Source organism: Saccoglossus kowalevskii, chromosome 8, assembly GCF_978046115.1.
Source record: "Saccoglossus kowalevskii chromosome 8, keSacKowa6.1, whole genome shotgun sequence".
NCBI classification, from domain to species: domain Eukaryota; kingdom Metazoa; phylum Hemichordata; class Enteropneusta; family Harrimaniidae; genus Saccoglossus; species Saccoglossus kowalevskii.
Genome location: NC_140648.1, coordinates 14,850,314 through 14,876,487, shown reverse-complemented (window position 1 = coordinate 14,876,487; position 26,174 = coordinate 14,850,314). Strand labels below are relative to the sequence as shown.

Sequence of the window (26,174 nt, the reverse complement as noted above, 5' to 3'; positions counted from 1 at the left end):
AATTTCAGCGTTTCTAGGGAATGTATATGTGTGAACTTTTGTAGTTTTGACACACATTTATTGATCTGTCCAAAGCATTTAGTTTGTGTCACAATTACTGGAGACAACACTTCCTGAAAATCAAAGTGAAAACTTGAATTTTGCTTGCCAGATTTATATGACAACAATTTCAAATTTTTGTTGAATTTTTCTATAATTTATTGTGAGCAACATGGACATATTAAATTCTCATTGACTACATTTGTTAATCAATATTTATGAAGAAAATATTGGGGAAAAAATGGTTCAGGTTTATTTTGCGAATGCATGGTGAGAAAAGTTGGTTTTGGTACACAAAGGGTTAATGATTGTAATCTCAATGTTACACAATATTTGTTGTTACATTATTAGATGTATATGTAGGCTACAGTATCTACCTATCGCTGAGGTGAATTTATATTAATTTTCAAATTTTTATTATTCAATTAGATTTTTTAATTTGTTTTTTTATTCAATTTAAATATTTAAAGCAATTAAAACCAAGTGATAATATGATGATTTTCTTAGATCAGGAAAATATGAAAACATGGTGGCAGCAAATTTTTTGACTGAATAAAAAAATCAAAATTCAGTTCTTACAGTTATTAGTACTTTCTAAAAACCATATTATTGATATTCATCAATCAATGTTTCATCTGTTTCGTCAATATTTGTATAACTATATGAGCAGATTAATGAAAACCGATGAATTTGAACAATACAAAATATATTCACTATTATTCTGTAATTCAAGGCTTCAGTTGTCTCTGTATTCATAAACTCATTTCTGATACCAGTATCCATATGAAGAATCACAATTAATGTCATTCACAGTTAGTTGATCTATAACCCTTTTGAAAACCATAAATTTGTTCAGCATTTTGAACATTATTATGTATTTTTATATTTGCTAATTTTTGACCAAATAAACATAACATCCCATTTGCTATTGGTTTTGACAAAACAATTTGAAAAAAAAAAAAGGAAAACAATATATCAGGTTTATTTTGTGAAAAATGACAAAACTTGACTCAGCGTTACTAATAATTTTAAAAAAAAAGAAATTTAGACACATTTCATAAATTTTGGGTTTTCTTTTATACCCGGTGTGGAAAATTTATTTGGGGCAATATTTTAGAACTATTTCCATACAAATCCATGTTAAAGTATTATTTCATAAAAAAAAGCTAGTAACCAATGAGAAATTATGTCCTTTTGGTTCAAAATTAACTATAAATTATGTCAAAATACATACAAATGTTGCCCATACATAAATATGTTTTGGTGGGTAAAATATGGACATTCTGAATGGGTCAAGTTGCGAATTGAAAAATGTCATTTAAATTAACTAATCTAATAAGAATGAATAACTGTTGAATTGTCAGTCGTATGATTGATGGCGGGTTTGCTTTTACATCTAATTTTTATTTCTGTGATCTGTCATTTCTGTCATTTCTGACATTTCTGACATTAATGGCATCTTTTAGTATTAAATTGCCTGTTCAAAAAACATGAACCCCTTTGTTGAACATTTCCCCTCTACTAAAAAAAAAAATTGATTCAATTATCCAGGCATGTGTTGACAGAGTAGCGTACTTTTCATCCCAGTATGTAACAATATTAGAAATTACTGGCAACATATTCTACTCTGTGGGGTACTGCTCTTAATCGTCATTAAGGTTCTGAGGGTATTATAAGGTTAAGGACAAATTAACCTTTTCACAACCAAACTTTCTTCAATATTTCTAGAAATGAACCCTAATTTTGGAGCCAACAGACAAAATTTGAGTCAATTTTTGGTTTGTAATCAAAAGATTTCGCTATTTTTGTCCCAATCTTCTGAAGGAAAGTGCAGATTATAAATAGAACTATTTTGTGAATTTGTGATGAAATGATGAAAATTTTGGTGAGATTTCATCAGTTTGTTATTTCTAAAATCATCAAAATTCCCAACAATTCTTGCTAATGGTTCAGCCACATAACAAGAAAGTTTTTTAGTGGCATACCTTTGGTCTTAGGAGTAACCTAGACAGCTAGGTACTCAACCTTTTCCATAGAATCTTTTGGTAAGTACTTTGACTAATTTGAGTCACCATAAAAGCTATCAAGAATTTCTGGTTACCATGACAACACTCAAATTACTGACATTCTCACTAAATTTGCGAGAAGCAGCAAATTCCATGTGTAGTTAAGAAGATCCATTACAAAGAAACTTTGTATAATAAATAGGAAAATAAGAACCAAAATTCAAAATATTGAAGTTCTAGCAGTTTGATTTTTGTGGTTTTCCATTAACTTTATAAGCATAATGTTACAATGGCGTTGTAAAACACCAACCAGCTCACTCAGGTTGCGCAAAATTCAACTTTGTATTGTCATGGTAACCAAATTGAATGCTAAATAACATGCACACTAAGATTTTAAAGATTTTGATCTGTGATGCGTGCACATGATTCATGATATTACACATGATATTACACATGATATTACACATATTACACATGATATTATCATAGTCCATGTGTTAATTCCTGACTATATCACATCCTTGTTTAATATGTTATATCAGATATGCATTTTATTGCAACTTCTTTAACTTGAATGCATTCACCACAGAACACAAAGCAGGATTGTGATTACCAACTAAAAACTCCTAAGCAGTGGGATCCTTTAGTCAAATAAACATATAGCAGACCATGTCAAGATAACTGAGATGAAAGTATCTGTTACTTTTGATATTGGTAGAAATGATCTAACGTATAAACAAAGTTCTTACAAAACATGAAACATTTGACACATGTTTTGATTTATTTGTTCCATGTTTTTTACTCACATAAGACAAATTATCTCACAAAAATGTAGGAAATAGATGTATAAATGTAGCATAATTATTAAATATTATATAATAATAATCCTATTTTCAATATTAAATATTCACTACCTAAAAATAAGGGTAACAAAATACTTTGTGTACAGATCTAGTCTGGTCCCATGGATGGGTAATTATCTCAAACTTTCTAAACTGTTAGAACAATTCAACTCGTATATTTAGTTGCTGATGAGAAAACTTCATAAATAACACTCATTAATAGGCACATGTCTCCCACTTGCTGTGTTCTCCACTGGATGAAATAATTCTTAGTGGGAATATAATAAAAGGGTGGCTTTTTTTGTGGGCGGATGTGATATTTTCAAACATTTTATTCGGTTATCTTCATTTTGGGTTGTACTGATGGCTTCTTTGCTTCATCCAATCACTTTAATAGAGATATGTTACATATGTTCTACTCAATTTGTGGAAAGCTGTATCTTCATTTTGGGTTGTACTGATGGCTCCCTCACTTCATCCAGTCACTTTAATAGAAATATGTTACACATGTTCTACCGTAAAATCTGTATTAGAAGCTGCAACCCTAATAGAAGCTGCAGCCATTCCTTTTGAACAATTGAGACCCAAAAATTCACCATTACTCATATATAGATGCTCTAATAGAAGCCGCATCCCCTCTGTTGCATTGTACCATTTTAATAGAAGCTGCAGCTTTTAATACAGATTTTACAGTACTCATCTTGTGGAAAGCTGTATGTTCATACTCGGCTACATCAATAAATAGTATAGATGTGGTCTTACATCTGCCGAAACTTATGTGTGGCCTAATAAACAGGCATATATAGCTAGTGTAACTGGAGATATAGAAAAAACTACAGCCACATGACACTCCTATCCATTAATCAGCAACGTACTTACTGTGGACGATTGTATAAAGTACACTTAGTATTTTGATGTTTTGTATTCTCTATTGGGAAATGCAATTCATGGTTTAAAAGATATAGATTTAATAATAATAGGATGAAGATGTTTAATATGTAAATTGGAGTATAAATACATTACATTGAATTGTGGGGGTCATGCTTATTCGGTGCAGTGGCCTGAACCATTGTCTCTGATCTCTTCTGTTTTTCTTTCTTTTCTGGTATTTCTAATTTCATTGACAGTATGGTGTAATTAAGAGTATAGACTGACATATCCTGAGGGTAATGATCAAATGACTCTGGTTGATTGATTCTAGGCACTGTTGAATTCAAAACCGATACTTGAAATATGCCAGGCATCTGTAGCATACAGCTTAATCGTGCTGTACTGTAAAGTGCTAAACAAACTGCATTGAACCTATATTGTGAAGTCACATGCTTAGTTGCTGTGTTCAAATTTGATCCTGCGTGCGTTTTTCGTTTAAAGACGGATTTTGTGGATGGACTTGAATAAAATTAATATCAGTCTTTGGACAATGATGACTATTCCCTAATGCATTCCTGGCAGGATCTCTTCAAAATGTTGCTGAGGAGATCCACTGTGGCTGTTGTTGTTGTCATGGAGATGGTTGCTGAATAGATGAGCGGTGCAAGATAACATAGTGTGATGTCTTTCTAAACAATGCATTTCAGTAAACTTTTTAAATTAGAAAAAAACTAATTTCTTGACGGTATTCAGCAAATAAAATGAAAGCACTAATGTCTCAACAAATATTCAATTCTTTACTTGTTTAATCATTATGCTTTTTAAACAAAAAACATTGCAAACTTGGGGTGTTACTGTAAAATACTTTATTTTAGCTGGAGTTAATTTTCGCTAAAAAAAGACATTTTGGGTGTATTGTATGGAATTTATTTTCACTGATTTTTGACAAATTGAATATTGAAATATAGGAAAAAAGGTATATTCGTTGGATTTTAATTTCACTGAATCATTCCTTCAGCGAAAATAGCGAAAATTAATTCCAAGCGAAAATAAAGTATTTTACAGTACATGATGTGTTCAAAACTAATTTGTCCTTTCAAAGACTGGCAATTTTAAAACTGAAGCACCGTAGCAATATATAAAATACTGTTAAATACTTTATTTTCGCTGGAATTAATTTTCGCTGAAAAGGCTTTTTGGGCGTTTTGTATGGAATTTATTTTCACTGATTTTTGATGAGTTTAATGTGAAATATAGGAAAAAAAGTATATTCGCTGGATTTTATTTTCACGGAATCATTCCTTCAGCGAAAATAGTGAAAATAAATCCCAAGCGAAAATAAAGTATTCTACAGTAGTAGTACATACTTAAGTGCATCTGGAAATTTCACAATGCGAAAAAATGTATTTCTCATTCACCTATAAATGATTGAAGTTGAGTGATAATTTGTTTTGAAGGAATTCTAGTACTTACGTAATGATTAGTACAATCTGACATATCACAGGCATTGTTAACAATATTTTTTAGAAAGAATGGAAGGCAAATACTTAAATTATAGTAATAATAAATGGCATTGAATACTCACAATGGCATTCATAAGACAGTGATTAATGACATCTAGACGTATTATCATTTATGAATTCTCCATTGTTTGATGTTTGTCATCAAATATCTGCACATCATGGTAACTATAATTTAAGTGTACTTAAAACATACTTGAAATTTCAAAAGTATACTTTTTAATGTACATTTAATAAGTATAATTTCCACTTCAATTACATTTTACTTTAATAGTGAAGAGGCTGTTTTAAAAATATGAGTGTACAGATAGCATGAACTTTCAGGGTCTGTGAAACATATGTGAATATTGAATGGAAAACTTAATGTGTACAACTGCTGTTCTGTGTGTCACAGTGGTGGAGTGCGTGATATACAAGTTTATTAGAACATCTTTTTTAAACTTCAGTATTCACCAGCAATGGGTCACCTTGAATCAGTCTTAGCATCAATTATCTATAATTACCCATAGAAAACAGTAATCCTGGAATTCATTCTCAGTCCCCAGTTAAATCCAAATGGTTGCACCATTATCCATGCTTCAGTGAAACAAGATACCTGCGTTTGAATAATCTCTCAGCTGAACTTATCCTAAATAACAAAGCTGTGTGTGTCCTTCATATAAATTCGGTTCAAGGTTTGTAATTGCTATTGGTAATATACATCTTATTGTTTGTGAAGGGGGGTGGCATGACGCATGTAATAATAATTATTATTATTGATATTTTATCTGTGTTATGATTACCAATGTATTGTTGGTAATTCTGCACCAAATCTGCATCATGTAAAGAAAACCAAAAGTTAATGATTTGATCCTAAATTAGTTAATTACTTATGATTATGATTTCTTGATGCTGAGTCAAGTTTTGTAATTTTTCACAAAATAAACCTGCATATTTTGTTCCAAATTTGTTTCAGAAGTTTTGATCAAAATGTGATATTATGTTCATTTGGTCCAAATAAATTATAGAAAAATAAATAAAAATTTTCAAAATGCTGCACAAATATTTTAGTTGGAAAACAACTATACCCTTACAAAATAGAAATTTATATTTCTAATACATTAATAAAGTAGGTTTTAAATAGATTTTATATTACAAAAAAAACACATTTTAAATACATTAGTAAGTGAAATAAAAGTATTTTTAAAAGTACCATGTTTCCAATACATTTCATCACATTAAAATATGTTCAGCTGTGTGATAAATAAATGTATTTTAAATTCGTTTTCTCATAAAATTTATTTTAAATTGATTTTACGCAACTAAAAATCTACAAACATGTAGTTTAAATAGCGTGTTGTAAAATAATGTACACTTACAATGACTAGATGGACATGCAAAATTTAAATTTTATTGTCACAGACAAAATGCAGAATATAATTCTGTACACAAATAAAGCTTTAATAGTATTATCATGCTCATATTTGTAAATATATGCCTTACCAACAATTAAATATCAGTTTCATAGATTCAGTTGTGATTGATTTTTCAGCGTCACAGGGTGCCAATCAAGCCACCAAATCGCACACAGAATTCTCTGTATGACGATTGAAGATGGGCTGTGTTACAAAATCAATATTATTGTAAAGCATTTTCCATCAAGTATTATCATGCTCATATTTGTAAATATATGCCTTACCAACAACTAAATATCAGTTTCATAGATTCAGTTGTGATTGATTTTTCAGTGTCACAGGGTGCCAATCAAGCCACCAAATCGCACACAGAATTCTCTGTATGACGATTGAAGATGGGCTGTGTTACAAAATCAATATTATTGTAAAGCATTTTCCATCAATAGTTTAGTCTGAGATGCACACCAATTGTTTTTTCTGGATAACCATTAGATCCCTACCTTTTAAAGTTATAGGAAGACTATTTTACTTTTGTTTTCACTGTGTCCAAGCAAACATCGAACATTACGTACTTCCTAGGTCAGTTTTGTTTAGCACACTCCCGAAGCAGAATTTGAACAGCCATGCATGACAGGATTTATTGTAGTGAAGACAAATAATAACTAGATAAACAGCACAATGCACCGGTCTTAAAACAGTATAACTCATAAGTGCCATAACTTTCTGATTTGATTTTTGGCCAACTGACTCAAAATTGAAATGGCTTTCAAATAAGTTTGTCTAACATTACAACTTTATTATAGTAAAGTTTATAATAATGTATGTGATAATATGAAAGAAAATTAATAATAATAGGAATTATTGATGACCCCTCGAGGTCACACTTCTTGGTGCTTTTCTGGAAAGAGTCAAATTCACTATATAGACATTTTTTCCATTATGTCATAGCTTTTTTCAATGATAAAATAGTGTATCATTGTTAGAGGATTATTGTCTTAGAAAAGATAAGACCAGAGATGAGAACACTGTGCTTCTTATGTGTTACAGTGAATGAGAAAAAGTAGACAAATATATCATAGATGTTTGCGAGAGTAGATGACTGCTTGTTTACATATGTTACAGTGAGTAATATTGTAACATTTTACATCTGTTTTCTTAACAGCTGCTTCATCCAGTGAGGTTGTTTTGTTGAGAGAACAACTTACAGCTTTAAGTAGTGAGTTGGTGTCATTACGAACATCAATTGCTGTGAAAACTGCCAATGGTACCACAAATGGTTGCCATGATGGACTTCAGGATGCAGAAGGTACGGTAATAGTAATAAAATGGATACTGCCCTCGGTGGTGAAATTCATATTTTCTTTTGTTTTTATTTCCTATATTATTTGTGCATGTTTTTTTCTTGCCATAAAAAATTTGTTTGCGTTATTGTTTTATTGTGCAATTTTATTACAGATCTTGGGGACTTCATTGTGGGTTCTGAACAACAGAGTGGACTTTCCGCTGTGAATGGTAAAGCTGAAAATACTGCCAGTATTGTAAAAAGAAAAGAAAACAAGATTGATTTAGAAGATCTTATACATTTATACGGTCCATTAACAGAAGATTCTATTCTAAAAACACTACAACATAGATGGAACAAAGGATGTTGTTATGTAAGTATTTATCCCATGTATATCAGGGCATTCACAAATGTATTTAATAGCAGGCCAACATCCTGTAAAAACAGGCCAAAAAATAAATAGAAAGGCTCTCAGCAGCGCAAAGTGCTGCAGCGAGACCGACGTAGGCAGTCGAGAGGGCAGAAAGTATAGCAGGGTCGTATGGCCGGCGACCGGCTCTTAACGAAACTCCTGTATATATAGCTATCCCCCCTATTTTTAAAGTAGAATCACCAAATAGTGATATATGGAGTTGGTAATTTCATAATACTTCCAATGATCTGTGTTTGTTGTTGATTGTTGTCTTAGAATGTTTTGTGACGTAGCTCCGCTTCCAAGAATAGAAATATCATTTTGTTGGAATATATTTTTTGATTTTATGCTACTAACTTGCGTATGGAATTGAAAAAAAAATTGTAAAAAAAGAAAGTTAAAAAATTACTAATAACTCTAATGTTTATAAAACATTTGGTGTAATCTGTATTAAAATTGTTGAATTCCAGACAAAAATTGGTCCCATCCTGCTATCGTTGAACCCATACAAAGGTACTCCAATAGAAAATGCATTACACCATGGTGGGGAAAATCATCCATATTTATTGAATGTAGTGAAGGATGCTGTTAGACTACAAACAGAAACAGGATGTTCACAAGCCATTGTACTCAGGTAAGCTGTTACTTTGCTCTTGTCATAGTGGATTAAATATAAAACTACATGTATTTCAGTTATGGTTCTCAGTGCTAACTTTTGGAAAGTCGCAGGTGACAAAATAGATATCTACGCAATGACTGACTAATTGATAATAGATGTTAGTTATGACTTAAATCTCATGGGACTTGCCCCTCAAATAATGTTCCATTCTCCCCCATCATCACATGGACTGGTCCAAATACCATAGTTAATGCATATTGAGTCACTCCTTTGACTTCATCTAACCAAAAATGTTGGGAATAACTACATTTTAAGATCACGTTCAACAGGGTGAGGCTCTGACAGTTCCATTTATATTATCTTTCCAATGGTGAAAGCAAGAATAGGACAAACTATTGGCCATTGGTACTGCTAAGGCCTTTGGGTATATTGGGAAATGTTTCAGTGGTTTTACTTTTTGACTCCCGTGTGCGAAGCACAAAAGGGAGTCTTTGCAGTTACCCTGTCTGTATGTCTGTCTGTATGTCTGTATGTATGTATGTACACAAATGTATGTATGTATGTCACTTTTTTGTTCCACCGTTATCTCAAGAACCACTAATCAAATTTTGGTGAAACTTGGTACATAGATGCTCTGGGATAATTCGCAGAGTTGATTAGGTTTGGGTAAAAATTTATGAATATTAATTACCTAATTTGCATGATAATTAACTGATTTTAAGCTGTTCTATGACTGTTCCACTGATTTTTGAAGAACCACTCATTGGATTTCAATGAAACTTGGCACATGGATGCTCTGAACTAATGCGCAGATTTGATTAGTTTGGGTAAAAATCTATTAATATTATTAATTACCTAATTTACATAATGATTAATCAATTTTCGGCTAATCATAACAATTTCAATAAAACTTGGTACATAGATGTCATATGACACTGCACAGACCTGATAGTTTTTAGGGTAATATCAGTACATATTAATTACCTAATTTACATAATTAATTAATTTTCAGCTTTTGATATTTCGAGTACCGGTAGTAATGATCACGTTTCAATGAAACTTGGTACATAGTTACTTGAGGACTGTGCAGAGACCTAATTAGTTTTGGGGTCAATATTTGTGCATATTAATCACCTAATTTGCATTATTAGTTAATTTTTTGCTGTTCTATGGCTGTTGCACTGATGTCTAAAAACCACTCATTGGGTTTCAATATAACTTTTAAAGAGTACCCATCACATTTTAATGAACTTAGGACTATACACCATATTAGTTTTTGGTAAATATTTATGCTTATTAATCACTTAATTAACATAATTAATTAATACTATATCTGAAGTATTGATCATCACATTTGAATAAAACTTGCTACATAAATGCTCTAGGACAATAGACAGCCTGATTAATTTTGGGTTAAAATGTGTTCATATTAATTCTCTAATTAGCATAATAATTAATATTTTTTTGGTTCTAATCACATTTCAATGTAACTTGGTACATTGTGCAGACCTTATTAGTTTTACACTTAAATCTGTTAATATTAGTTACCTTATTTGCATAATTAGTTTTCTGCGTTTCCATTTTGAATTAATTTTTAATGTGTCTCCAATACTCTCAGCACACGGGAGTTCTTTCTAAGCTTTCTTTGATTTCTATTTTTGTAGTGGGGAAAGTGGGAGTGGCAAAACCTATTCATCATTGCTACTGCTGAGACAATTGTTTGATGTGGCAGGAGGAGGGCCAGGAACTGATGCATTCAAGGTATGACCAATAGGTCATCAATATAGCCAGATTTAGCATATTAAAAGTCAAAAGTTGAAATGCCGCTGGAAGCCATTCCATACTATTCTATGATGTATCTACTATCTAAGCAGAACTGTTCTACCAAGTTAAAGGGTGGCAGTCGTCCTGCAGCATCCTGTTTGATATGGGACTCATAGTGACGTATACAATGTGTGTAAAATACATTGTTTATTTACATGAAATTCGAACACGCGATGCGCGGCGACCACCACGCTTTAAATAAAGGACTAAAATAAACTAAGCTTATATCGGGCTAAATTGAGTTTGCAGTGTTATTATTTTCAATTCAAGTGATATTTGCCAATTTGTTTATAAATAAAAATGTACCTGTCAATAAAATAGATGTATTTGCACAGATGTGCCCTCCATATATCAGTGCCCCTACTATCCAATTAAAAAAGGTAATCCGATACGACAGCATTGCTCAATGAAAACTATTGATGGCAAATAATTGAGACACCTGTGAAAACATTCATGGTTTACAGCTTTGTGTATCCAGTATCAAGGATAGATAATGATAAGGGTGTGCAACTAGTGTGACACAAGATGACTTCAGCGTTTACATATGGGTTCTGTCTGCTAACACGAAACAAATATTGTGGACTATTGAATTTTCGCTGCTAGGACTTTTTTAGATTTGATGATCTTGAGAACAAAATTTGGTTGTCACTTATTTTAGGAACACAGTGATTCATAATTTTGTGTTTTTCACTGATGCAAATTCAGTGAAAAAATTTGACTCTTGAAATCCTAGCAAGTTTGAAAATGTAATCACATAAATAAGTTAATAAGCAAATTACTGTGGATTAATTTATTTTTGTGACATTTTACATTTATTTGTCATTTGTTCAAAGTGTGTTATTATTCATTTCCAATTAAACAGCATGTTTCGGCAGCAGTGACTGTGTTGAGGTCCCTGGGGACTGCCAAGACTGTGCATAATTCTGAATCGTCACGGATGGTAAGACATTCTTTAATTTCACATCTATACAATACATATATGTACTGACAGCAGATACGTGCTCTCATGACTGACTTGTATCTCATTCACTTGATGGAGGAACTAATGAACTATACTGTGAATTATATTACAATCGTTTTCACTAAACATTGGACAATCAGATTGTGGTAAATGTTGATACATCAGAGCAAGTACCTAATGAAATTGCCACTGATTTTATCACCACTAATCAAAACATTATAACTGTAGCATAAACATTTTTGATACAATGTATACCTGTCTGAGTCCAAGGCGCCATTTTCTCTTTTATTGTTTGCGCAAGACATTTCGTTTTTTTAGCGTGAACAGTGTGAATTCTGACCAGCATTGCTGATTTACAATGCTATTTTGACAATGGCTGAATATCTTTTCAAGCTACATTTTACTTATTACACGGAGGACAGAATTGTTCCCATCTATGTTACAGAAAACGAGTTTATGTGCATGTCATATCAAAATTTTGTTGACTGTCTATGCGAACAGATTGCTTTTTTTAAGGCGAATGCAGGCTATTCGTCTGCAAATCATCAAGGAAATACAAGTGAACATATATTGTTTTAATACTGGTACAAGTTGCCTTCCATTTCAGTTCGTATTGACCTATTTTTGGCGGAAAGCAAATCACACTTTCTCTATCAAAAATTTGACATGCCCCGGGTGTGATGTGACCAATGGCGTCTGCTGTAGCAAACTCAGTAAATCTATAGGAAAATTCCTGGTTTCCCCCCAAATACGATTTTATAGACCGAAAACATTGTTCACAGATTATACTGGGGACTGTATGGTGGTTGAAAAATTAGGTGCACTCCTTGCTGTTGTAATAAATGTTTCAAATTAGGTTCGACAATCCTGGCGGGATGAAAACCACAATTATCCTTGATTACACAATATCCCGGTGCCAAACAACGATTTCCAAAGAGGTCTTCTACATTGACTGCTTCAAAGAAAAAGTTCATCATTTCTATCGCATTGGAAGGTCCAACAATGATATCAGATTGTTCGATTAATATTAGACGCAAACCGCTGTATTTCTGTCGTCGGTGTACCAATTTCTGTATGCCCGTAACGCCGGTTTCCAGTAGACTAAGTACGAATGACAGACGCCTCGTCAAACCAGTGCAGCTGTTCTGGTCTAAAATCAGAAATGTTATCGATAAATTCAAGCATTCGTTGTTCGTTAATGTCAGTCGTTGACTTTGCAGCAATTACAAGGTCGTAGGAAGCAAAAAATACTAGTATTTGGTCCGGCCATCCATCGAAGGCCGTAGGTCCGAGCACAGGGGCTTGTCGACTGACCGCGAAAGCCCCTTGGCGAGAACGTGCTTCCCAGCTGAAACATCACCGCTAGTAATAAGTTTAGTGCATATATTATTCGCAGTACTTTTTGACACCCTAGTTTGTTGTGCAAATTGACTACACGACAGCCAATTTAAGTAAAGTTCAACAATTTTCTGTCGTACACTAAATTGTGTGTCGAATTATGAGACTGCATTTTGTCAACAAATTACATGTACTCCCGACTTTCCCGCGTTATATGCTCTGGGTGTCTGGACACACTACTGGGACACACACAAACGTAACATTTTATGTAAATGAGTTGAGTACAGACAGTTATACATTGTATGAAACATGTTTAGGCTACAGTAATGATGTTTTGATTAGTAGTGATAAAATCAGTGACAATTTCATTAGGTACTTGCTCTGATGTATCAACATTTACCACAATCTGATTGTCCAATGTTTAGTGAAAACGATTGTAATTCATCTGTAATTTATTAGCACATAACACAGCAAATTTTCACTGATTTGGCATGAACACATGCCAACGATAGGAATAAAATTATTTCCCACTAGATTGTACTTTGGTAGATTTACCCCTTTCGCCTAAATAGTGAAATTAATTTCCAAGCACGTTGCTGTTTACTTATAATTTGCGTTATGTCGTCACTGTAAATAGCACAGAATTTAGCAGGCAACTAGTGGAAATGATGTTGTTTTACAATAATCTACAGTCTTTTTTAGTGGGAACCTTTTTTAGTATAGCATGTACAACTATATACTATTTTGAATAGAACTCAAATAAGTGGAAATTGATTATTTCTCCTGCTGAAGGCAGTCATACGATCATGTGACCCAGAAGTTGTGAAGTTGTATCACGTTATTGTGACTAAGTAAGGAAAACAACCAAGCACATTCACGAGCTGGTATTTGGAATTAAAATAATCTATGACTCACAGGAACTGAAATCAAAATGCTTTTGTTACTGTGTGAATGTTTGTTCTTTGAATAAGTATAAACGGGAACCGAGGCTTTCAAGGAGCACGTTCTGTAATGTTTCTAACCATCTAGTAACATTGAGAAAAAGTGACAATGTTAGCAATAATTGGGTTAATTATTAACTAAGCACTTTCTGTCTCTCTTTTTTTAGGGTTATTACACAGAAGTGCATGTAACAGAAGGTGTTATTTTTCGAACCAAGATACATTGTTATTTTGTGGATGAAACCAGGGTAATACAAACATCACCTCACGAGAAAGGCTATCATATATTCTATCACATGCTGTCAGGTCTCTCACAAGATGAAAGAGGTTTGTCTCAATGTAAACATGTATTGGCATATGTATTTCATTTTAAATCTGCATCATAAACTTTATATTGAAAAAACAAGAGTATGATTATTATGAACTATAGAGGGCGACATACTGATGAACAGTATCAATTTACAGGACTATCGGAGCTGGCTGGCTATAATTTAAATGTTCTATTTATCATTGAAAATCACTTTAAGAAAACATACTGTGGATAGAGAATACCATCTTAAACTAATTTATTTTTGAGGAGGTTCTAATTCTGATTAAGTTGCACAACTCTTAGTTGGGAACACAATTAATATAATTAATTTGAGCAGTAGATGAAGTTCTTTTAATCTAATTTGCATTGGGGTGTATAAACCTGTTCTCATTTTCAAACCTAATTCGATTTTCATGTAGAAAATAACAAATTGTATTTTACTCCATACTATCATATTTGATTTAAAAAAGCAACAACAGTAGTAATCTTAAATTCATCTTAATTTGCAGTAAAACTTCATTTACAAGGATACTCCTCCCACAATCTGAAATATTTAAATCACTTATTAAACGTGGATGTTGACGAAGACTGTCAGAAGTTCCAAGTTTGGAAGGTATGATATCAACATTATGTGTGAATTTATAAAAATATACATAACTACTTGCGATAGGATTCTATTTTGTAATGGCTGATAATTTGCTCACCTATAAACACTAAGTGCCAACTCAGAAATATACTGGTGTGTGATTGAAATTACGATATATATCTGTTTTTTACCAATATATATGATATGTAACAATGTTTTGTTATATTGAACTGAAAATATTAAAACTTATTTCCATTTTACCCAGAGTTCCTTGCAAATTCTTGGTATTCCATTCTCTGATGTGATGAGGATACTTGCAGCTATCATGTTGCTAGGCAATATTGAGTTTGTGGAAAGTGATGGCTTGGAGCTGGATATCAAAGGCAATAATGGTAAAAAAAATTGAATCATTTATATTTTACTTGAAATATACTTTGGATTTTAAACTTTAACTTATTAGTTTTAAAGTGTAAAATAATTGTTAAAAACAAATAATTAATAATGCAATTATCATTTCAGAAATAAAAGCAGTAGCAGCTTTATTGGGTGTATCTGGTGTTTCATTATATCGAGGGCTGACGACCAGAACACGGAACATGAGGGGACAGATATTTAAATCACCATGTGATGCTCCTACTGTAAGTCAATTCCTGGTGTGTGATTGGTCAGTGTGTGTCATGTGACATTGTTCTACCAATCACAATAACTCTTGTAGATACTTCATAGCAGTATTGCCTCCAGTGCTGAATATATATTTGGATTTCATTTTTTTGACAGGCCAATACCACTAGGGATAACCTTGCCAGAGCATTGTATTGCAGAACTGTATCTGCCATCACCCGGAAAGCAAATAGTTTAAGAAGGCCGGGATCAAATTCAGGGCATTCCAGTAGCAGTGATGATGTGCACCATTCTGGAGGTGAGGTCATAGTTCAAACCTGTTTTTGTTGGTATTCTCTGGTGGGACATTAAATTTGTCATGTTATTTTGATTCCTTTTAATTTGTTGCAATTCTCAAATGTCAGGTGCCCTCACAGTTGGTTGTTGTCTTTAACTAAAAATGAGGCTTCTTGTCACATGCTGAGTGAAGGGGAAAAGTATTTTCTTATGTTTTCATTGCTTTGGATAATATATATCTTTCTGCCTAATATTAATATACTTGTGAGCAATATAAATGCACACTCAGTTCAAAGTTCTAGAAAAAGTGAAAGTAAATAAAAATGATTAGGTAAACGTTAGACTTTAAAACTGTATGTGTTTCTTCTTTTTTCAGAATAGCTGACACCAGCATTTTAATACGTAATGCATAACCTGTTTTGTTTTTGTTTCTTATATTCTAGAAAATCAAAATTTTAAACACCCATCGCCAGCTACATCTAAACTGTCAGTCAATCAATCATCAAGTGCCAGTACACATTGTGGTGGTCTTGGCGATGGTATTATTAGCATTGTGGACATGTTTGGATTTGAAAATACACAGGTAACCTTCCTTGTATGTTTAATGAGTACCACATGGCAGATAGTACTAGTAATAGCTAATAATTGTAATACCAGTACTCTATTTTATCATACGAATAGACATGGTGTTATACATTTCATAAATTCCATATCAGTATCATGTGATATGGTACCGAACTACTTTCTGAGTTTTAAACACAGTCAGGTTTGTCACTTAAAAAATAGTGGGTAATGTACAAAATACAAATGTATAGTGTGCACAACAAAAAAGAGACATGCACTAGGTTAAACCATAGACATATTTACAATAGTGCATCATTCCCATCACCATGTGTGTTCATGTTTATTAGTTTAACTTTATTACTGTGGAATACTTTATTTTCGCTGGAATTAATTTTCGCTGAAAAGGCTTTTTGGGCATTTTGCTTGGAATTTATTTTCACTGATTTTTGATGAGTTTAATGTGAAATATAGGAAAAAAAGTATATTCGCTGGATTTTATTTTCACGGAATCATCCCTTCAGCGAAAATAGCGAAAATAAATTCCAAGCGAAAATAAAGTATTCTACAGTACTCAGAGACCAAAAAGATTGTATTTAAATTTTTTACGGTGATAATAAAGTATTATTGTGTATTGTGTATACACAGCATACATTTTTTTTATCAGAAAAAATATAATGTTTCCGAGGGTAGATCATTTTGGGAAATGAATAAATCAACATTATGGAATCACTGTGTTAAATGGTAGAAAGGTTTGTTATACTGAACATACCATGTGTATTCCATGCAAGCTGTTTTTGATTGCTGATTATGAAATTCACACTAAATTTGTTTTGTTTTTTCATTTTCAGAATAATCAGTTTGAGCAGCTTTGTAGTAATCTTTGCTCAGAGACACTACAACATTATTACAACATACATGTATTCAAAAGTACACAGGAGTGTTGTAGGTATGTCATCTGGTTCATTTATGTGACCATTTATATATCTAAATATATGTGTGATCGATGTGTCATAAATATTTTCATGATTTAAGATGTATGTGAACATAAGAAAAATGTATTTTCTTTCACTGATTTGTTTTTTTCAGTCAGTGCAAATAAAAAAATGAAATTTAAAATAATGTAATGTACAATATTTAAAAAATCAATGCATTATGTGGTTCAATTTTACAGAGACGAGGGTATTCCCTGTGAAGTGGATCTTGATTACCAAGACAATACACCAGTCATTGAACTCATATCAGCACCGGTATGTTCTAACAAACTTAGATTTCTTAGCAATTTAATTTCTATAACATAACATGGACTATCTATCATAGTACAAGGAACTAGATGCTTAATAAGGTTGGTTATATATTTGTTCATTTTCTTGCAAGTGTCATAGCATTAAGTATAGTACAAATTTAGTTTAAACAAAGGTATGTGCTGTTAGCTGCTGTAAGGGAAGGCTGGATAAAACCAGAATTGTGTCTGCTAACATCTTTAGTAAGATTTCATAGCCTCCAGCAGAGTTATGTATTACAATTTTTACTAAAATTCCAATAGTGTGTAGTGTGGGTTATTGGTTGAATTTAAATATGTGAAATCAATACATTACAAAAAAGTGGTAAATTAAAATAACTTTTGTAGTCAAAAATATGGTCTATAGTGTTTGATTTATTTATCAGTACAAAAGCTGTCCCCAATTGCATGTCGTTCATCATTTTCTTATTGTTGCAACAGAAGTACATTAATATCTTTGTTTGATTCTTTCTAGCTAACTGGTATATTCCACTATTTAGATAAAGAGAGTGCAAATATGGAGAGTAAAAGTACATGTGCATCGTTCGTACAAAACATCGGAGCACAACATAGTACACATGACAGGTATTGAAACACAGTCCTCTCTGCATCATGAAATTAATAAGTTAGCATGTTCTTATCATCTGTAAATTGTCATAGAATTCTAAACAAGTGTGTTTCTTAGTACTGCGTTTACTAGTACTGAACATATGCACACTCTGCACACTTTCTTATCAATACTCATCAGAGGATATGTACTGTAAAGGGGTTAATTATTCACTGGGTTTTAATTTTACTTATTTCGCTTACTGGAAAATGCGCTAAATTAAAACCAAGTGAATATGTAAAATTTAGCATAGAACACATTATCTAAATGATAAAACCGTGAATTTTAAACCCATTGAATATGCCTGAAATGGTAATAAATCAGTGAAATTTAAACCCAAGAAAAATTAGTCATTTTACAGTACATGCTTGTTGCAAAATAGTCACGTTCTCTTTTTCGTCTGCTCAAAGTCTCTGAGATTTGCCGAAATAAATGGAAAAAAACATAGCAGGCGATGTTATACTAGTACTAATTTTCACAAAAGACACGTTTTTGTGATTTTTTTGTCATATTGCGAAAACTGGTACTTCCGAAAATTAAACATTTTAGAGTCTGTGTCTACAAATGTACCTGCAGATGCGTAATATATACAGGCTACTAATTTGTCAACCTTTCATTCTAGGTTTTTCATACCAGAGGAAAGAAGCACATACAATTTTGGTATTGTTCATTACGTCAGTAGTGTAGCGTATAGCTCTTCAAATATGGTAGAACGCAATAGAGATATCGTTGGTGATGACATCATTAATATCTTCCAACGTCAGAATTGTAATTTTGGGTTTGCAACACATTTATTTACCAGTGAACTCAAAGAACAAAACAAAAATGGTAAGATGGTATTGCTATTGTACATGTGTTTTCCTTTCATCATGTCAACGAATTTTTCCAAGATGGCAGGCATGTTTTAAAACAAGGTTACCAGTAATGGCAAAAAAATTCCACCATTCTCAACACCTTGCCAAATTCTGGGCATCAAGCAGTACTTTAGATCTGGAAGGTGTATATTGACTGGCACTGAAGTGTTGCTTTTCATATTTACTTAATTTTTAAGTGTTATTTTTTTTTTATTTTCAGGTGGTATCCCAAAGGGTAATTATCACAGAATTCTGCCATCTCCATCTTCTTATTCGGATACTGTATCCGGGTACGTGTTGGACACATTTTTACACTGTATATAATAGTTATGCGAGAGCAATACATAACATTTATAATGAACAGGGAAAACAAGTATTCATTTTCCCAGTATGCATTTTTGCTCGTGACTTGAGAGTATTATTTTCCATTTTATTTCCTAGGAATGGTGAAGGTAGGAGGACATTTTCTCAGGATTTTCAGAGTAGATTAGACAATCTACTGAAAACTTTGATGCATGCCAAGCCACATTTTGTACTGTGCATCAGGGTAAGTTGATTATTTGTTACTGCCCTCATTGGTCACCAAATTTATTCTTCTGTTTTTATTTACCAACACTGCCCTCTGTGGCCAACTGAATGTGTGATAAGTTTTTACTGATGAAAATGTTTCTGTGTTTCTTGAAAAAAAATCTACTAACATCCAATGTGTGTTTCTTTCTTTAGCCGAACTATCAGGAAGCACCATCAATATTTGATTTGAATGTTGTCAGAAAACAAATCAGGGCATTACAGATTTTAGAAACTGTACATCTCATGGCTGGAGGTAATAATTGATTGTGCCTATACTATCTATTGTATTATTAACTCATTGATATATACATTATTAAAAATACTGAGCAGTAGTTCAATATATTTATCTTGTCCCAAAATAACAAAAAAATCTCCTTGCATTTGTAGGTTATCCACACAAGATGAGATTCAGATCTTTTAATCACCGATATAAATTCTTATCAAGGCATAAAAGACTTAGGAGGAGTGAAGAGAAGGCCATAGAAGACACAAAAGTAAGAGCTTTATAAATTTAAATTTGTCACATCAATTTATTGCATTCTTGGGATCTTGTCACTTGTTTTACTTTGATCTGATCATAGACCATGTGACCATAGACCGAGTCTGTGATCAACTTGACTGACCCCCTGTGTGTCAATCTATATTTATCTTTCCCATGATGGTAATGAAATGATGGGGTATAGGAGTTACCATGTCTGTCGTCCTTGATGTTATTAATACTTTCTTGTGGCCAGGATAACTCAAGTGGATATATTATCAAATGATTTTGGTTAAGTTAAATTTTGGCATGGGTAGCTTATACATTTTTGGAGTTACGTGTATTGGTGAAAATGGCCTAATTTTAAAATGGGAAAGTGTTTTGTAATTGAATGTTCCAATATCCTTCACAGATGTATGTTTGTTAGTGAAAACATGAATCCAACACTGGTTTCAATTGAGTATACTGATTATATCAATCTGGACATAGATGTGTAATAATCAGTGAATATAATTAATTCAGTCCAACATATAAATTATAGAATAATACGGTAACTTGTACTTGCAGAGAATGCCTCCTTTATGCTATTTCTGTACTTTCTTTACAGGCAATACTAGACTCATTTCTGAAGGCATTAGATGACAGTAAGATGCCCTATACAAGTACAAACTGGGCAATGGGCAAAAGACATATTTTTCTCAGGTATTATATTCATCAGTACACATTCCAATTTGGATAATTAAGGATAATTTCAGTTTCACACTCTCTGAAATTGTATATTGTTATTTATGTTCAAAGTGAGGGTGCACGGCAGAGCTTGGAACATCTGAGATACCAGAAGCGAGAAGAAGCCGCAACAGTCATCCAATCACATGTCAGGAAGCTTGCTTGCCTTAAAAATTGGCCATCACTGAAAAGAACACTAGAGCAGAAACTTCGGATTAGAACACAGAACCACGAGCAGCTTATGTCAAGAAGGTAGGTATACTATGTACCATATTAGCTCTATTAAAAACACGTCTCCAATGATTGATTTGCATCTCAACATAACATTGTACTAGGCTCTCAGAAGCAGTAGGTTTGAATTTTGAACTTATTTGATGTTTATGATAGACAAACACTTTATTTTAGTAAGGCTCAGAACTTCCATTGATTAATAATAAATTCACCGCTTCTTTAGAAACACAGTTTCCTTTAGTTGACAGCAATAAAATAATAATGAATACAATATGTTATGTGACATGAGTGACAGTGACAGGAGTAACACATTACAGATGTTCTGAAGTGGAGTATGTTTGTTACTGTAATTAAAAGCACCACTAGAACACAGTGACATAAACCTGCTTTGTTTTTAGATCACCGATGTATCAGGAAATTGAAAGAAGCAGAAAAAGAGTCATCGAGAATGAAAGTTGTGATATTAAAACCATACAACAAACCTGTTATCTGTATGGCCTTGATATGGTAAGTATTTTCAATCTTGCATTATTCTGCAGGTGACATTCAAATACATTACAAATTACTGTAAAATACTTTTTTTTCGCTTGGATTTTATTTTCACTATTTTTGCTGAACGAATGAGTCAGTGAAAATAAAATCCAGCAAATATCCTTTTTTCCTTATATTTTACATTCAACTCACTAAAAATCAGTGAAAATAAATTCCATACAAAACAGTCAAAAAGACTTTTCAGCGAAAATTAATTCCAGCTAAAATGAAGTATTTTACAGTACTGGTACTCTATTGTTAAATGTATAGGGGATTCATTGAAGAAGTCCAACACTAATTGTATTAATACCAGAGACTATATTCACCAAATATTAATTGCAATGGTTTATTTTTGTTTCTCAGGATAGTCCACCACCATTGCCATCAAGTAGATCATACACTGTCACTGGTAATATGAAAATGGGTTTCCCACAGTGTCGAGTTATGAAACATAGCTTTCCAGGTGAGCAGTTAAAAAACAGAAGTAGTATTTATATTCACCAGTGAGGGCACCATCTACAACACCATTAGAAAGATGCATTTTGGGACTTCACTGAATACATCTGGATTTGATATCTATGTTGCCAGAGTCATCTTTTGTCAACTTTCACAATATAAAACATCCTTTTTTTTTTCAAAGTTTTAATAAATTATGATAATTTATTAAAAAGATTTGGCGGGAAAAATGATGGTGCTCAAGTTAATCCACTTTAATTTCATGAGATAATTTCATAAATTATGAAAAATTGTGAAATTTTACAATTATATAATGTTGACAAAGTTACGAAAGTCACACTGACCTTGGTAAAATTCAGTCCACCATTCAATTGCTAAAATTTCAGTAAAAAAAAAATGAAACAATTAACATTCTTCCACTGCCAATTTTTTTTTATCATAATTCAATTATGTCACTTAAAAAAAGAGATGACAATACTGACTTTAGTATATGGTTGCTGTTTTCACAGAAGGTTCTGGAGAGAAAATTTTGAGGAAGGGTGAATTGGTTCAAGTGACTGGAGTGTCACCACGGAGAGGTCATCTTATGATTGAACATAAAGATAATACATTACATGTACCATATCAATTAACAGAAATCAAGGTGAGTAATGTGTCATGATTCATGTTGTGATTGAACATAACAATAACTCATTACATGTACCAGAGCAATTAACAGAAACCAAGGTGAGTAATGTACAATGATTCATGTTGTGATTGAACATAACAATAACTCATTACATGTACCACAGCAATTAACAGAAATCAAGGTGAGTAATGTGTCATGATTCATGTTGTGATTGAACATAACAATAACTCATTACATGTACCAGAGCAATTAACAGAAACCAAGGTGAGTAATGTACAATGATTCATGTTGTGATTGAACATAACAATAACTCATTACATGTACCACAGCAATTAACAGAAATCAAGGTGAGTAATGTGTAATGATTCATGTTGTGATTGAACATAACAATAACTCATTACATGTACCACAGCAATTAACAGAAATCAAGGTGAGTAATGTGTCATGATTCATGTTGTGATTGAACATAACAATAACTCATTACATGTACCAGAGCAATTAACAGAAATCAAGGTGAGTAATGTACAATGATTCATGTTGTGATTGAACATAACAATAACTCATTACATGTACCACAGCAATTAACAGAAATCAAGGTGAGTAATGTGTAATGATTCATGTTGTGATTGAACATAACAATAACTCATTACAAGTACCACAGCAATTAACAGAAATCAAGGTGAGTAATGTGTAATGATTCATGTTGTGATTGAACATAACAATAACTCATTACAAGTACCACAGCAATTAACAGAAATCAAGGTGAGTAATGTGTAATGATTCATGTTGTGATTGAACATAACAATAACTCATTACATGTACCACAGCAATTAACAGAAATAAAGGTGAGTAATGTGCAATGATTCATGTTGTGATTGAACTTGCCTTGTCTACAATAAGTATTGAAATAATCTTTTAATATTAAAGATAACCTAAATAATAATGTTTACGAGACTTAGAATTAATTCAGCTTCTTTGCTAGAGGAATCTAAATGTATTTTGTCTCTTACTCTAGGCTTTACCGAGATGAAGATGGATGGAAATGAACATGTATTGTTACAGATAGAAATAGCATGCCAATGAGTATCATAGCACAGAGAAGTACTGAAGTAGTAAAAAAAGAGATGCATTGAAATATATAATTAAAAAGAGAGATAGGTGGTCCAATGTATTGTCTCCTTAGTAAACAACCTACCTCAGTTGCTCATTTTAAATTGGCAGCCATTTTGAGTGAGAGATTTGGCAGCCATTTTGAGTGGGAGATTTGGCAGCCATTTTGAGTGGGAGATTTGGCAGCCATTTTGTATAACAGTTAGTGGAGTATCATTTCTGAAGAAATTGAATTGATGACCAGGTTGCTTGGAAAATCATCTAAAATATCATTTAAAATACTATGGTTGCATATTTCTGATACTATCCAATATTTAGTCAGATTGGTATTTAGCCTGCCATTTATCCTTGAAGTATCCTAGTGTGCTAAACATTTTTAAAACAATCTTTCTTAAGAAAAAAGAGATGCAATAATAGTGACTGTTATGTTCAAATACAGTACATATGCCAGTACCTCAAAATGCAACCCATGTATTATTTTTGCAGTTGGCATTGTTTTGCACATTTAAAATGGTATATTGGAAACTGTGTGGCCCCAAATAAAGGGTTAAGGAGAAATAAGAAAATATTGGATTTTTGTATAAATTACCATGACGACTGATTTTCTAATTATCAGCAAGTTTAATTTTTATTTTTACTTCATCTTTTCTGGTCAGACTTTATTTATTTATTGTTGCTGGTAGACAGTTAACACATTTTTGGACTCCCTACTTAATGTTTTACATTTTTGGCTTTTCCAGCCAAATTGTTGAATAATTTAGCTATTAAAATTAGTGCAATATAATATTTTTATGATATAACACATTTCCTCTGTTATTAGTGCATGCACTTACATAAATAACCTGTTAAAAATGTAAGTGTTAATTGTCCAGTGTATGTATCTGGTGTACATATTAATCCCGCAAAAACAACATGTTGCGCTCACATGAGCCCCTATTGGAGATGCACTCTTAAAACAAATACAATACCTGTTTGAATATACATGTATATAACATTTTGAATGTAATACTGGAAATGATTTTTTTTTATAAAATATATGAAAATAGTTTTTAACAATTCCTACATGTGGGTCTGTATTTTTGTAGCTTGTTCTTCACTGTCATAGGAGGTAAAAGCTAAAAGTGATATTTGTCACCAATTAGCTTTCATTATAAATATCTGGGTTTTATAAAATCCGCAAGACTTGAATCATTTCTCTGTTTTTATGTTCATCTGCATGTTTCATATTAAGTCAATGGGCAAGGCTTGAATAATTTCTCTATGTTTTATGTTCATCTACACAGTTCATGTTCTGTGAATGGGCAAACATAGGGTAGTTTCTTTGTTTTTATGTTCATCTACCAATTTCATGTTCTGTGAATGGGCAAAGGTAGAGTAGTTTCTTTGTTTTTATGTTCATCTACACAGTACATGTTCTGTGAATGGGCAAAGATAGGGTAGTTTCTTTGTTAGCTCCGCTGTCGACTTTGTCGAGCGGGGCTTATCATATGAGTGATTGTCCGGCGTCGTCCGGCGTCGTCGTCCGTGTCAATGTTTTACTTTTTCGACTTCTTCTTGAAAACTACAAGCCTGAATGCTTTGATACTTGGTGTATATGTACCTTGGGTAGACCTCTCTCAGATTTGTTCATTTCATGATGATATCTTCAATTCTCTAATTTTGGTGAATATTTTTGTCATTTTTGGTAAAAAGTGATATTTTCAACTTCTTGTTAAAAACCGCAAGTCCAATTGCTTTGATATTAAATATATAGGTACTATATGTGGACCTCTCTCACATTTGTTCATTTTGTAATGATATCTTCAATTCTCTAATTTTGGTGAATATTTTTGTCATTTTGGGTAAAAAATGATATTTTTGACTTCTTGTTAAAAACCGCAAGTCCAATTGCTTTGATATTACATATATAGGTACTACATGTGTACCTCTCTCAGATTTGTTCATTTTGTGATGATATCTTCAATTCTCTAATTTTGGTGAATATTTTTGTCATTTTTGGTAAAAAGTGATATTTTCGACTTCTTCTTAAAAACCAAAAGTTCAATTGCTTTGATATTACATATATAGATACTACATGTAGACCTTTCTCAGATTTGTTCATTTTGTGATGATATCTTCAATTCTCTAATTTTGGTGAATATTTTTGTCATTTTTGGTAAAAATTGATATTTTCGTCTTCTTGTTAAAAACCAATAGATCAATTGCTTTGATATTACATATATAGGTACTACATATGGACCTCTCTCAGATTTGTTCATTTTGTGATGATATCTTCAATTCTCTAATTTTGGTGAATATT

General features: G+C 32.4%; 1 protein-coding gene across 1 annotated transcript in view; it reads left to right on the top strand.

Moving 5' to 3' along the window:
* Positions 1–24,931, top strand: part of LOC102810321 (unconventional myosin-X-like) — an 86,830-nt gene extending 61,899 nt beyond the window's left edge. The window contains exons 2-26 of the mRNA XM_078011872.2: positions 7,834–7,977; positions 8,127–8,326; positions 8,836–8,999; positions 10,649–10,745; positions 11,671–11,748; positions 14,216–14,375; positions 14,868–14,971; positions 15,210–15,336; positions 15,464–15,582; positions 15,722–15,863; positions 16,285–16,424; positions 17,254–17,351; positions 17,577–17,652; positions 18,160–18,269; positions 18,914–19,119; positions 19,366–19,435; positions 19,587–19,692; positions 19,869–19,968; positions 20,103–20,209; positions 20,801–20,895; positions 20,992–21,171; positions 21,549–21,657; positions 22,045–22,144; positions 22,647–22,780; positions 23,781–24,931. Of these exons, the coding sequence (XP_077867998.2) occupies positions 7,834–7,977; positions 8,127–8,326; positions 8,836–8,999; positions 10,649–10,745; positions 11,671–11,748; positions 14,216–14,375; positions 14,868–14,971; positions 15,210–15,336; positions 15,464–15,582; positions 15,722–15,863; positions 16,285–16,424; positions 17,254–17,351; positions 17,577–17,652; positions 18,160–18,269; positions 18,914–19,119; positions 19,366–19,435; positions 19,587–19,692; positions 19,869–19,968; positions 20,103–20,209; positions 20,801–20,895; positions 20,992–21,171; positions 21,549–21,657; positions 22,045–22,144; positions 22,647–22,780; positions 23,781–23,795 (2,981 nt within the window). The 3' untranslated portion in view covers positions 23,796–24,931. The remainder of the gene's footprint in view (positions 1–7,833; positions 7,978–8,126; positions 8,327–8,835; positions 9,000–10,648; positions 10,746–11,670; positions 11,749–14,215; positions 14,376–14,867; positions 14,972–15,209; positions 15,337–15,463; positions 15,583–15,721; positions 15,864–16,284; positions 16,425–17,253; positions 17,352–17,576; positions 17,653–18,159; positions 18,270–18,913; positions 19,120–19,365; positions 19,436–19,586; positions 19,693–19,868; positions 19,969–20,102; positions 20,210–20,800; positions 20,896–20,991; positions 21,172–21,548; positions 21,658–22,044; positions 22,145–22,646; positions 22,781–23,780) is intronic.
* Positions 24,932–26,174: the final 1,243 nt, after the last annotated feature.